Below are 14,353 nucleotides of genomic sequence, written 5' to 3'. Positions count from 1 at the left end.
CGGAACGGCCCCCGGCCGGCCCCCTCCGGCTATCGCGAGACCCGGGGGGAGCTATAAATAGCTGAAAAGGGGGTAAGGGTCCGTCCATTTGGAACGCGGGTGCTTTAGGTTGGGGGGGCGCAGCTGGGTGGGGAGGTGCCTGTGGACAGCTCCTCCATTAGCCAAAAAGAAAACAAATAATAAAAGGAAGGAAAGAGGAAGGGGCGATTGGTGTGTCGCTCTGACTTGCCTCCATCATGTCTGACCAAGCTCTCAGTTTCCTTAAGGACTTCTTGGCTGGTGGGATTGCTGCTGCCATTTCCAAAACTGCCGTAGCACCTATTGAAAGAGTGAAACTGCTGCTACAGGTAAGGAGGTTGGGTTTCTAAAGTGGTGTGCTTGCGCGTGCACAAAATAAGCTGCCCAAAAAGTCAACCCGCACCTGTTCCTGGAAAGGTTGCATCGTTCTGTGAACCTAAAAGTAAATGGCAGGGACATTCTTTCCAGATTGACAAGGACAACAAGTTGTCTAGTAATTTTTTTGGCTTAGAAATTCACAGGCCCTTTGTTAGAAGTGGTGATGGCGATGCCTTAAGTTTGCTGCCCTCAAGAGCTGTTGCTCGGCTGTATCTGTAAGGAAAGGATCTTCCTGTGACTCAGGAGTGTAGCAGGAATTCTACTGTCAGATGGGCTAGAGCTTGAAGTGACTAAATATGGAAACTCCAGTTGTGCAGTTCTGATTACACAAGACCAGCGCAGCTCTTTTTTCCTTGGCTCTGTTTATAGCACAGATCTGCAAGTGTGCTGAGCATTGGGGAAAATGCCTTGAAATCTTGGGTGTTTTATTCTTTTCTTTTCAGTGTGTGCTTGCACGTATATGGCAGATGGCCATTAAGTCCAATAACTCGTAAAAAAATACACTAAAAAACTATTGTGAAAGGAACAGTGTTTTGAACTAAACTGGGGGGGGGTGCTATTTGCTACTAGGATCAGTGGCCTGGTAGCTAACTGGAGGTCAACTGAAGGACATGAGTTCTTGGGAGGGCCATATAAATGGAAGAATGACGTCTTGCATATGTAGCCAGTCTCCCTTTAATACTGCATATGCTACCGAATCACCATGGTTTTTTTTAAAAAAGTGTGTATAATAGAGAAAATCAAGCTAGTCCATAGCCTATCAAGAACTTCATATGTGAGGGGGGGATTAATTGTTTGATTGGAAGGAGGAGCAACTACAGTTCTTCCACTTTCCATTTCTAATGGTCAAGTAAGTTATTATAGTTACACATTATGTGCAGCTGTTATGCCCTGGTGTTGTAGGAAGTGATGCTAATCTCAAGCGGATGGCCAACTTTGGCACCAAACAGTAATCAAAGATAAAGCTGCAGGTGCAAAGATAGGAATGGCTATTTCTTCCAATTGAGAGGTTGTGTATAATGTGCCACAATGATTTTCCTTCCTTCCTTCCTTCCCACCTCCCTCTCTCCATCTCTCTTTCTTCCCATCCCTTTTCTTCCTTTAACAGGTCCAGCATGCCAGCCAACAGATCACAGCTGATAAGCAGTATAAGGGGATCATGGACTGTGTAGTACGGATCCCCAAGGAGCAGGGCATCATTTCCTTCTGGAGAGGCAACTTGGCCAATGTCATCCGGTACTTCCCCACCCAGGCCCTCAACTTTGCCTTCAAGGACAAGTACAAGCAGATCTTCCTTGGGGGTGTGGACAGGCACAAGCAGTTCTGGCGTTACTTTGCTGGCAACTTGGCCTCTGGGGGTGCTGCAGGGGCAACTTCTCTCTGCTTCGTTTACCCGCTGGATTTTGCCAGGACCAGGCTAGCTGCTGATGTGGGCAAAGGGGCGAGCGAGAGGCAGTTCACTGGGCTGGGCAACTGTATTGCCAAAATCTACAAATCTGATGGCCTGAAGGGTCTCTACTTGGGATTCAATGTTTCAGTCCAGGGCATCATCATCTACAGAGCAGCGTATTTTGGCGTCTATGATACAGCTAAGGGTAAGAAAGGGAAGCCACTTGATGTTAGCCGAGTAGCAAAACACAGCCTAGATTCTATGAGTTATAGCGTTTTCCCTGAATGTAGAATATGAAATATTTAAACATGCTCCCAAAATAGGGTTCTTCTTGCTTCAATAGGTTGGTAAGTATTTCTAGTTAAGACAGGTTTGGAGTGTGCTTCATCTTTCTCCCTTTTCTTAGAAAGAAAGAAAACAGAACAGTTCTTAAATGTCTACCTCCTCATCCAAGTATTTTCAAAGATTTATAATAGGTATAATTTGTATTATATCTAGTTATGAGTAAACTTCATAGGGCCATGCACTGATTAGTAAGGTTCTTTTAATTGCCAGCATAGGGAATCAGGCTGCCCTTTCCATGCCCCATTATTCAGATACCCTATCCTACCCTTGTTGTGACTCTCATCATACAAGCTTCTTAGTCTCCTTCAACCAATCATCTCTTAATATTTGCCCAACTGGCCAAGAGGTCAGTACATATTCCCACCTAGAAAAAAAACACCTTTCCTTAGGTTCCTACTCTGTTGTTAAGTTCTGGCAGTAGAAGCAATTCCCCAAAAGTATCATTGTAGTGTAATAGTTTGAGTGCTGGATTTGAACTGTGAATATATGGGCTTAAATTCCTGAAGTATACCGAGTGAGACTTTGGGAGTGGCCTAATTTTGTGGGGCTGTTAGGATAAAGTGAGATAGCTCCATGTTTGCCACCTGAGCTTCTTGGAGGAAGGCTAGGATGCTAACTGAGTGGACTACTCAGCGTCTGCATATATCTGAGGGTGGCTTAACTGCTTGGTTGACAACCCCAAACTTTCCTGTAACTAAGGATTATATGAATGCACTTGCTATCTGGTAAAGCTATACATTCTAGGCACTGAAAACACAACAGCATCTGTGTATATGTACGTCTTCCCAAAGTAGCATGCAAAATGACTTGCCTTGGAATTCTGCTGCAGCTGCTGATGTCTAGAATAATAGAATCTTAGAGTTGGAAGGGACCCAAGGGTCATCTAGTCCAACCCCCTGCAATGCAGGAATCTCTATCATGTGACTTGGATTGATTGGGTGTAAAACAAAACTTAACTGGCATGATTGGTCTTGCTTGAGGTAGAATTGATAAAGTGGTACTGATAACACCCTCTTCTCACCCCTCTCTCTTCCTCTTCCTCTTCCTTCTCCTCTCTTTGGGTAATCTACTCCCAATGGTAGGTATGCTGCCTGATCCAAAGAATGTACACATCATAGTAAGCTGGATGATAGCACAGAGCGTTACTGCAGTAGCTGGGCTGGTGTCTTACCCCTTTGACACTGTCCGACGTAGGATGATGATGCAGTCTGGCAGGAAAGGAGGTAAGAAAATAACCCTACATTTTTGTAATGTTGCCAAAAAAAATTCCTCCATTTTAAATGCTCAAGGGAAGCTAGAAGCCTTAAAAAACAAGTACTTTTCCTTAAGAGGTTAGATTGAAACAGAGACACAGGTGCAACTGACCGTAATAATTATTATTATTATTGACGCAGTTTCCTTGAGCAATGCCATTTGATTTTATATTACAGCTTTTCTGTTTGGTGTATGTTTACATTTTGTAGTAAAGTGCATTAATAGTACAGTTCTATTTCTGTTCTGCAGTCTTCGGGCAAGTTATACTTATCTATATTTGTCTTGTTTTATAGTTTTAGTATGCGTGTATACAAATCAAAGGGAGGAAGGTTCTTTCACTCCCAGAATGTGGGGACAAATTTGAATGTGGTTTCTTTGTGGTGCTGCTGGTGAAATTATAGTTTCATTGTCCTCCTTCTGAAGCAAGTAAAGAGCAGAGAACTGCATTCCAGGTCTTGGGAGGGGAATTAAGGCAGTATTGCGGTGGTCTTTTTCTCCAGGTAATGTAACTATGTTTTACCTGTCCATGTTTGTCTTCCACAGCTGATATCATGTACAAAGGCACAATCGACTGCTGGAAGAAGATAGCTAAAGATGAAGGGGGCAAAGCTTTTTTCAAAGGCGCCTGGTCCAATGTGTTGAGAGGCATGGGCGGTGCTTTTGTATTGGTCTTGTATGATGAGATCAAGAAATATGTCTAAGACTCAAATGGCTTGATTCAAATGAAAGTTCTCTTTTGTAAGGTACCTACATGTGGTTTAACGGGCAACAAAATATTTCCTAGGGAAATAGAGATGGCTTTCGTGGGTTAAATCCAATTCAGAGACCAGGTTGCAACATTGTAAGATAGATCAATGGTTTGTTCATTCGATTACAGCCAAACTCTTTTGTATGGAAAAACTAAAGAGGCACCTGTATATATAAATATATTTGACAAAGATCCATTAATATATTCCTATATTTAAGTGTGTTTCCTGAAGGCGGCAAGTTACACAGTATTCAGATAACTAGAAATGTGAATTCAATAAATACTATTTAAATCAAAGCTCTGCCAATTTTCTTTTCCTGCATGGCTCGTCCTTTATAAAGGTAGCTTCAAAGACTGTGGAAAACATAGGCATGTTACCTTGCATTTGTGCCACCCAAAAAACTACAACCATGTGAATGGTTCTGACCTGTGTATGTCAAACACTGCCAAAAATATTTCATGGGAAGTACAGTCATACAGGGTTGAAGCCCAAGTGCTTAAAGTAAACAAACTTCAGAAAGTGAAGCATAATTTCAATGGATTTCTGTGTGTAATTTCTCTGGATTAAAATCATGCAATCACTTTTTGCGGTTTAAAATTGTGTAACATGAATTATGCAAGTTTTATCTCTTGTGCTTAATCATTGGTGTAATTGCTGCAGAAAACAGCGTATATACATTTTTTTTAAAAAAGGTTTTAGTTTTAGCTTCTGTCCTCCCTTCGCACTTACTGGAAGTTTGTGGGTGAAGATTAAGTGTGGGCAGGTGTTGTCGTACCTGTATAGCTAGAACGGACCTGTTCTCACAAGAAAACCAGACAGGCTCAAATGAGGGCAGGCAGGAATATGAGAATTCCAGTAGGAAGATAATGAAGCTGGAAAATAATCAACAATTCTGAGAAGAAGGTATAGGGAGAAGAGAGGGAATGCATGTAAGAACAAGATAGACATCAAATAAATAAAAATATTTTTGAAACTACTTTCAACTACTTTAAGGGGAAAGTTCATGGAAACCGTAATAGGCAGCTGTAGATTTATCTGAAATTTAATATATGAAGAACAAGAAAATGGGGGAAGTGAGGAAGAAAACTTTTTTAAGAAAAGCAACCTGATCTTAAATGCCCTGATCAAATAATTACTGGAAAGCAAAGGAAAATAACTTTCTTTAAAAAAGAGACTTGCAGGATAATTCTATACATGCCTTGACTGAAGTAAGTCCCACTGAATTTAGTGGATTCATTCAACAGTTACTAGCTATAGGATTCCAGCCTAAAGCACTTGTGATATCCTTCTTATTCAGATTAGGCACATAAAAACCAATGGCGAAAGATTTTAGGTCAGTTATGAATAGGGCAGTTCACTGTCTCCTATTCTATAATCTGCATAAACACACGAGAGTATGTGTTGAGGTAATGGGATACCATTCCATAACACACCCAAAATGGCATGTAGCCCACTAGAGGGTTGGGTCAAAGGTGAATGTGGCCCTTGGGCAAAATGCAAGCTAGAAACTCCCCCCAACCACTATTACACATGCTATAATGAACCAGATATGCACTGCAATTCCATTTATTTCTGCACGAAGAACAAAATCATCTTGTGTTTTTAATGTATTTGTTGAACATGTGGCAGCATACTATCATCAAATACAACGGGCCATTTATTATACTTGCCTACCATGACACATGTAACAATCTAGCAATCAAACTTTTTCAGCAGGGGGCCAGTCCACTGATGAATTCCTATGCCCCACAAATAACCTAGAGATGCATTTTAAATTTAAGGACACATTCTACTCATCTAAAAACACCAGGCAGGCCCCACAAATCACCCAGAGATGCATTTTAAATAAAAGCACACATTCTACTCATCTAAAAACACCAGGCAGGCCCCACAAATCACCCAGAGATGCATTTTAAATAAAAGCACACATTCTACTCATGTAAAAACATGCTGATTCCCGGATCGTCTGCGAGCCGGATTTAGAAGGCAATTGGTCCGGTTCCGGGCCCCGGGCCTTAGTTTGCCTACCCATGGCTTAAGAGGAATCTTGCCTGTGACACTTTTGGTGCAGTGCCCTGTAAGGTCATTGGCACCGTTGTCAAGTGTTGTTTTTATTTTGCTTTTGTAATTATAGGAAGCGGAAGCAGCATCTTGAAGCTGATGGAAAATTAATCAGCAATAGACTATTTTTAACTCCTGCCACAGTGGATTATAGATTAGCACTTTGTGGTCTGCAGTTCTGGTTCAGATTGCTTAGCATAAATGTATTGGGATCTGTTTCTTGTCATTCCCTCTATGCCTGTGATTCAGGCTAGACCCTTGATGATTATATAGCAAGGGGAGCTCCATCGGTACACAAGAAAAAGGTCTCAGCAGGCTTGTCCAAGCCCCAAGGTATATCAAAGTGCCAAAAAAAACCCCCCAACATTTTTAAAAAAGACCCCCACTTTTTTACAAAAATATTAAACACAACTGTTTATATATGCAGCACGTGCCTAATTCACCCACATCTTCTGCGATTAAAAATGGTACCAGGGCTTCTACGATGCTCTTCCAAAGGCCATTTTGGCCAAATTTGATATGAGATGGAAGATGCTGGAGCAGAGGGAGCTTAGAGGAAGGAAATAGAAGAGCCTGCCAATGGCTCATCTGGTCCAGCATCCTGTTCTCACAGAGGCCACCTGATGCCCACGGGAAGCCCAAAAGCAGGTTCTGAGCACAGCACCAACCTCCCCACTTGGGATTCCCAGCATTCAGGAGCCTACTGCCTCCAACAGTGGAGGCAGAACAGAGCCATTTTGGCTAGTACCATATTTCACCGCATAATGGTCGCCACCACCTAATAGCCCTTTTTTGGTCCATAAAATCTGTCCCAAAGCATTCACCACATGATAGTCACAGGGCATTCTCAGCACGCATTTTCTGTACTAGCCCAATCCATGCCTTCAGAGTTCCCATGTTTAGGAGTGTTACCCCACCCCGGGCAGCTTCAAAGAAGAAGAAGAAGAGAAGAAGAGTTTGGATTTGATACCCCACTTTATCACTACCTGAAGGAGTCTCAAAGCAGCTAACATTCTCCTTTCCCTTCCTCCCTCACAACAAACACTCTGTGAGGTGAGTGGGGTGAGACTTCAAAGAAGTGTGATTAGCTCAAGGTCACCCAGCAGCTGCATGTGGAGGAGCAGAGACGCAAACCTGGTTCACCAGATTACGAGTCTACCACTCTTAACCACTACACCACACTGGCTCTCAAAGGCTCCCACAATACACAAAGTGGAGCTTTACTTGTACCAGCCTATTATAAATATGTTTTGTTTATAAGCAGTTATCCTAGGATATTTTTGGTAGTCCTGACAAACGGTTATTGGTTCCATACTAAACGACAGCTGGGAAAAGATCTCTAAAAAGACATGGCATGAGAATCTTGAAGCAGCACTGCATCATGAATTGGACAGCCCAGTTGGGGTTGGTTTTGCTCCTACCCTTGCTTGCTCTGCTGCCAGACAGAGGCCTCTGAAGGCTGCCAACTACAGGTGCTGGGGTAAGAGGGAATGTTTCCTGTTCAGAGAAAGTCTTAAAATCACAAGGGCAGACTGCTAATCGTACATCCAGATGGCAAAACAATCCTATTATGAGAGTTGTACAAATGATGTGTTGCCATTTGGCAATGTGTAAGTTAACAGAGCAGTGTGCTTCCTGTAGTAAATGCAGTAATTGCATTTGCTACATGGAGATTAGCTTGGAACTGAGGCAGTAAAATCTCATATTTACGAAAGGGCTGCTACAGCTGTTGTTTGTTTCCTACACAGGCAAAAGTATCAAGAAATTCTTTGTTGGAAATGGGAAGAACATGCCAACCAACCACCTCCATTTCAACCCTCAGCTCCCTTCTTCACAAATTATTAGAGGTTTTCTACTGTCACTGTAAGCCACATACATTATATGGGCTTGAAAGCAAAAAAAAATGACACCTCACAGTAGCCAACAACTCTAGGCATAATTCAGAAAGTTCTTGTACAGCATAGAGAATTGCCATTCAAGTAAAAAAAAATCAAAGTTCCCTGTGCCTTTTTTGCTATCTGACATTTGAGTATTTTATCCAAATAAGACTTCTAGGTTGAGTCCACTAAATCTCTTGAAATGCCACCATCCTCAATCCTTGGCCTCTTTGATGCTTTTTCCAGGATCATAATCATCAAGATGTTTGTTAATTCTGAGCGATACACTGATTGAAGACAGGCCTAAGAGCATTCTGCTAAATTAAGTGCCTCCAGAGGCCTCATAATAGCCATGTACAGCACACTTTATCCTAAAACAAGAAAGGAGCAAATTATGAAGCACCCTATTATGCTGATGCACAGCTTTCAGCTGTCCTAGTTTCTGGCAATCCTTCCCTGATTTCAAATTAGAAAGGCTCTCTGCTAATTAGGAGCTGTGGACATCATTAGAAGGGAAGAGATTTCAAATCTGCAACCCAGCATTGAAAACTTCTGAATGAAAGTGAGCCTTCAGTTTTCCAAGTCATTGTGACCCAGGCGTTACCTTGGTAAGAAAAATGTGGATACTGTTCTCATTTTAACACAGGTTTGTTATTTGGCTCAGGGCTGGCCCAATACATTGTGGCACCAGACCCCAAAATGGAGCCACCCCACCATCCTTGCTTGTGAAGAAGGGGGTCAGGAAGATCTGCATCAGATACGAGGGTGGTGGGAAAAAGATTCACATCAAGATCTGCTGCCCTGGTGGCGATTGCTTCACCTTATCTCATGGACCCAACTGTCAAAGTTAAGCACTTATGAGAACCAGCCAGCAAGAACAAGACACATTTGACTAACCTACAAATGTCAATGGGCCTTAAACACGCTTAACTATGGCCAGTTGCTAAATTGTGTCATTAATAAAAATTTGTACAAAACACTAGGAGTTAGTTACTGATGGATGCAAACAGAGTTTTGCAAAGCTGATGTATGTAAAGCTAGAATTTTGAAGTCGTAGTGACTGCATTACCATCGAAAGGTAGGTAGGTGATGCTTGTAGAAATGAAAAATCACGGGAGACGAGAGAGGCAGGTGTAACATGAGGCGTCTGTCAGGGCGGGCCCTGAGAGCCTATTTTATTGAATATTGCAAGCATTGCCCCAGGTGGGCCTGTGGTTGATTGGTTGATACATACACACAGAAACTTGTAATTGGTTAACATAAGTACTAAGGCGGGAATTACATCTGAAAGGTGGGGATTACATGTGATCATTTATCATTGATGGGGAGAGGCTGAGAATCTGAGCTAAGAACTAGACAGGCATGAAGCCTCCTAATTGAATTGTAACTAGGGATTAATTGGCACAAACAATATAACAATTGGGTTCTGTATGTGCGGTCAGCTAGGCATGGAGAGCAGGTACAGTTTGTTTTCCATGAGCTTGGGATGTCTGTTACTTAATGATTGATCATAGCATGAGACAATGTAATAATCAAGTTCTGTGAATGTGGTCAGCTAGGCGTGAAGAGCAGGTTTGTACAGTGTGTGCAAAAGCAGGGAAAAGCCTGCAAGCAGAACTTCTCAGAAAGCAAGAGAAAAGAGGAGCAAAACTTCCCCAAAATGGAGCAGTTTTGTGTAGAAAGAAGACTAACAGTTATATGCAGAAAGAAGACTTCCCTTTATCTCCCCCTTTCTTTTCTTGTTTGCGAGGCATTCTGGGTAGATAAGGCAAAAATATTTCAGGATTAGTGGTGTGCCAACAAATGCCCAAAATAAGTTCGCCAGGGTCGATGGGACAAAAATATTTCGGGATACGTGGTTTGCCAACGCATGCCCAAAATAAATCCGTCCAGGATCGATGGGACAAGAATACTTCGGGATACGTGGTTTGCCAACGCATGCCCAAAATAAGCCCATCCACATCTCACCTTAGGTTTACTGTTGGTGTTGCCATTTCGCAAAGTAGGCGGCAAGGAGTTTATTAGGTGGTTGAGGGGGAGAGAGAAGCCGAGAGAAAAGACTTATGAGGCCAGGAACGCATTGAAGGAAGCAACATAACAAAATTAAGATGCATATAATGACAAGGGCATATTGAAAGAGATTACGAAGCTAAGTAAGATTAGGTAGCCAAGCAGTAAGCCACTGGGTGAAAGAACCCCAGTGGCCAGAAAAACCAACGTCTTGTTTAATGTGGTGTGTGAGATTTTGCAAATGAGAGATCTGCTTTTGGATGGCTTTGGAATTATCAGTAATATTAAAACAGCACATGTTGTCAACTTGTTCACATCCATAATGATGAATCATCAATAGATAATCAATAGCACAATTTTGTAAAAGTCCATTATGTAGTCCACTCTGTTCTTTATTCAAAAGGTGAAGAGCTTCTGAAGTAAAATTCAGGGCTTCTTCTGCAGAACAAGCTAAAGAATTAATGTTCATACGATTCTGTACAGCCAATCCAGGGACTCCTAGGAGAGAAACAACTAAAGAGATATATTCAGACCTACTGAAAAAGGAGACAAAAGCATCACAATCGTTAGTCAATTTCACAGAGCGGCGATATCAAGAGTGGGATAAAGGATCCAGAACTCCTGGAATAACCTGGATTCCTTCTTTGGCCGCAGAAAATTTGGGTAAAATTAAGCCTGCGACTTTAGGAGGTAGTGGGCCTGCCAATTGGGTGGTCATAAGCACAATTTCACCAGGTAAAAACAGTGTCTTTGGTTTTTTGATTAATTAAGTCGATGGTAAAATCAGAGCGTGTATCCTTTGAGATGGTTTTAATAGTGGAGACTAACGGCGGAGGGCTCCCTATTTGTCCTGGCCCGGGAGTGGGGCCCCTAAGGAGTTTCCCGAACTCCTGCACTGATTTGCCCAATGATAGCCTTTACCGCACTTTGGGCATTTCTTGGAAGGCTTAGCCTTATTGGCATCACCATTCCTGTTTGCACCCCTGCCAGGGGCTCTGCATTGTTTAGCAAAATGACCTGGGCAATTGCAGTTGAAGCAGTTGCTATTCCCTCCAGCATTCCTGTCACATAAGTGGATTTTAAACCGGAATCCACAATGGCCCTTCTTAATTCTCGCATTACAGAATAAGAAAGGGTTTCGTATAGCACCTGTTGTTGTGCTGTGCCTGGGTTAGTGTAGGAAATAGGGAAAGCTGATGGGGTTGAGCTGGAGACAGGGAAAGCTGATGGCATTTCACCAGCCCACGGAGATTCTTCCTCTAAGGAAAGGAGCCCTTTCTGCCTAGCTTGAGAAAGTGCAACACGGACAGCTCCCGTGAAACAGGCAGGAGCTGAGGCAGGCAAGGGAAGGGTGGAAGGAGGGAGGGAAGAAAGTGGGGGGGAAGAAAGAGGGGGGGAAGTGGATGTTGGCTGAGACACAGCTTCTGAAGAAGCGGATGCATGCAAAGGAAACACAGGAGGGAGGGAAGGGGGAATGGGTGTGGGCTGGTTCATAGCTCCTGTATGAGCAGATGCAGGAGGGAGGGAAGGGGGAATGGGTGTGGGCTGAGGAATAGCTCCTGTATGAGCAGATGCAGGAGGGAGGGAAGGGGGGGTGGATGGGTTGGAAGCAGGCAAAGGAGGGAGGGATTGGCAGGATTGTGCAGGAGGCAAAAGCTTAGGATAAGGAGGGGGGTTGTCTCCAACAGACAGAGATGCAGGGGCCGAGGGAGACGCCTGGGACGCCTGAGGTCCAAATTTTGCCACGGCATCTGCGCACTTCTGCCAAGTTAGCAGACAGTGGATAGGAGCCCTGGGCTCTGCAAAAAAGGTTTTTCCAATCTTTTGCCATGCCTCTACCCCCAAGGAGCCTGCCTCAGGGTACCAGGGGCATTGGAATGCAATCTCACATAACAAACGTTCAATTTCCTTTAAAGAAACATGAGCACCTGCACCTCTCTGTCTGACTAAATGAAGCAGTTCAGTAGCATGCACTTTCTGGGACTTTGTAAGCTCCCCCCCCATACTCACGGTGTAGCCGGCTAAGACTTCTCCAGTCGAGTGAAGTATGAGGCTGGCTGACTGCTTCGGCTGCGCAAGGGATCTGGCACGTCTTTCTGTGCTTCCTAAATTATTTTTAAAAAACCTTACAACAAGAAAACTAGTAGTAGCAACCGAAGGTTGGGATTCTACTACATGTGTAAATCTAGCACAAGGCCTATTTTAGAATGAACATATCTATCTATCTACCCTTTAAGTCCTGCAGCTTGAAGTTGGGGGGGAAATCTAGCTAAAAGCAGTATTGTGTGCTCATTTTGTTGCACAGCCTGCCAGCAAATGGTCTGAAAATGAAAAGGACACGGTTACAATTTTTGAAGCTAGTTTGACCCTTAAGCCACATGAATGAGAAGCTGTCAAGGAACCACATTAAGCTGCTCTGAGCTCTTTAGAAGAAGAGTGGGGGTAGAACTGTAAAACATATACACATACATATGGGTCATATTACAAAACAGGTAGGCATTGCTTTCCCTGAGCAAACCAATATCGGCTTTTATCTCTGCAAATGTTTATCACTACTATTGTTCCTTCCGAAAAGGAGACAATGTTCTTGGGTGTCTTACCAGAAGCAGAAATATAATTATCTTGCTTCCAGCTAAAGTTACAGACAAAGCACTTTAGACTGCATATACATCAAACAGGCAATTATTTCTAACCCTCTTCATGGAAACTGCTGATGCCCTTAATTAGCAGAAGATACTAACCAGAACTTCAGGGAAAATGTCTATACTGTACCGGTACTGCAGAAATGAACAGCAAACAAGCCAATGAAGTGATGGGAGAATGTCAAGACTACACTCTTGGATGCTGTGCAAGTAAATGACATCTCATATATTATGTGAGACATGTAAACAGAACTTGCTTTGTGGGCAAAAGGAGCAGAACACATAGACACTAGTTTCTGCCTCCAAGCTGATCACTGCTTGATTCAAGCTAACAGAACAGAAAGCACCCAATATACATAGAACAATACACTTTTAAGAACATAGAAACCTGCCTCAGGGAAGTTTTTAATGTATGATATTTTAGTGTTTTTTGGTTTCTATGGAAGCCGCCCAGAGTGGCTGGGGAAACCCAGCCAGATGGGCGGGGTACAAATAATAAATTATTATTATTATTACTCAATATGAGACTCTCTCATCTTAGCAGATGCTTGACATAATCAGCAGGATAGGATTATTACAGCTATGCCCTGCATGTGGTCTTTCCCAATAAGTATCTCACAGTATGGCAAACTAGCTAGCTATTCAGTCAAATCCAGCAAGGAGGTATTTGTGAAAATGAATGTGTACACTAACCTAAGTTACCTCTGTATCCTTGATTAAAGCTTTCCTGCTTATACATCAAATCATGTTTAACTATTCTGTGAAGCTCCAAAATCTGTATAGGATAACAACTATAGTTTCTCAGGGGGACTCTCCATGCACTGAATTATGTACACTAAAATCAAGTGTTTTCTGCACACAAATAGCTTGTGTATAACTGACACAGCTTTATTTATACTAAAGAGCTGAGATAGGCTATAGTTCTCTGTAGCACATACATATTGTGTGTTTAATGTAGTGTTTGCTCCTTCACACTGTGTGAGGCAACTCTCTTGATACTAGCAAGAATCTACAGTAGGCCTGCAAATTACATGGAGTTTAAGTTCCGGGGATCGCAACTAAAGCCAAAATCACATCAAAAGTCACTGGGTTCAGTGGCAGGACTTAACAAAGTCATTTTTCCTGGAACCCTGCAACCTTTCAATTTTTGGCCATGCGCATAAATCTGCATGTTAAGTTAAATGTGTGCAAGTTGTGGGCTTACCATACTCCAAACAAACCAGAAAGCTACCCAGAAAATACACCATCAATAGAACTTGTGTTTCAGGTGGAAGCATTATTTCCTATATCAAAGAATAATGGGGAATCACTACAGAGTGCTAGAGTTGGCAATCAGTACAGAGAGAACTTTAATTAGAAGAAGGAAGGGAATTTGACTCTATGACAGACTTACTAAACTTAAGCTCCAAATTTACCTCATTTTGTTTATATCTGGATAAAATATTCACAGAAAAGAAGTACAATGCTGAACACAGATGTAATTCAATTAATCATTTACTTAAAGCTTTAAAAAGAGTGACATACAAGTTTCATGTCTTCCATAATCAATCAAGTAAAACATTTAAGAGTTTTAAAGCTAGCACACACTGTGCTTTCTATGAAGAGAAAAAAGTCACGGAAAGGTTTAAA

The 14,353-nt window shown here is 42.4% G+C and overlaps 1 protein-coding gene across 1 annotated transcript; it reads left to right on the top strand.

Annotated features, from left to right (window-relative positions):
• The first annotated feature begins 81 nt into the window (after positions 1-81).
• SLC25A4 (solute carrier family 25 member 4) lies at positions 82-4,430 on the top strand. The gene is made up of 4 exons (XM_081209082.1): positions 82-347; positions 1,505-1,991; positions 3,214-3,354; positions 3,929-4,430. Exons 1-4 carry the CDS (start codon positions 237-239, stop codon positions 4,084-4,086), a joined length of 897 nt encoding a protein of 298 aa, XP_081065208.1. The 5' UTR covers positions 82-236; the 3' UTR covers positions 4,087-4,430.
• The last annotated feature ends 9,923 nt before the right edge of the window (positions 4,431-14,353 follow it).

The sequence above is a fragment of the Podarcis bocagei genome, assembly GCF_964188305.1.
Source record: "Podarcis bocagei genome assembly, chromosome: 9".
Lineage (NCBI taxonomy): Eukaryota > Metazoa > Chordata > Lepidosauria > Squamata > Lacertidae > Podarcis > Podarcis bocagei.
This window is presented reverse-complemented; position numbering and strand designations above follow the sequence as displayed.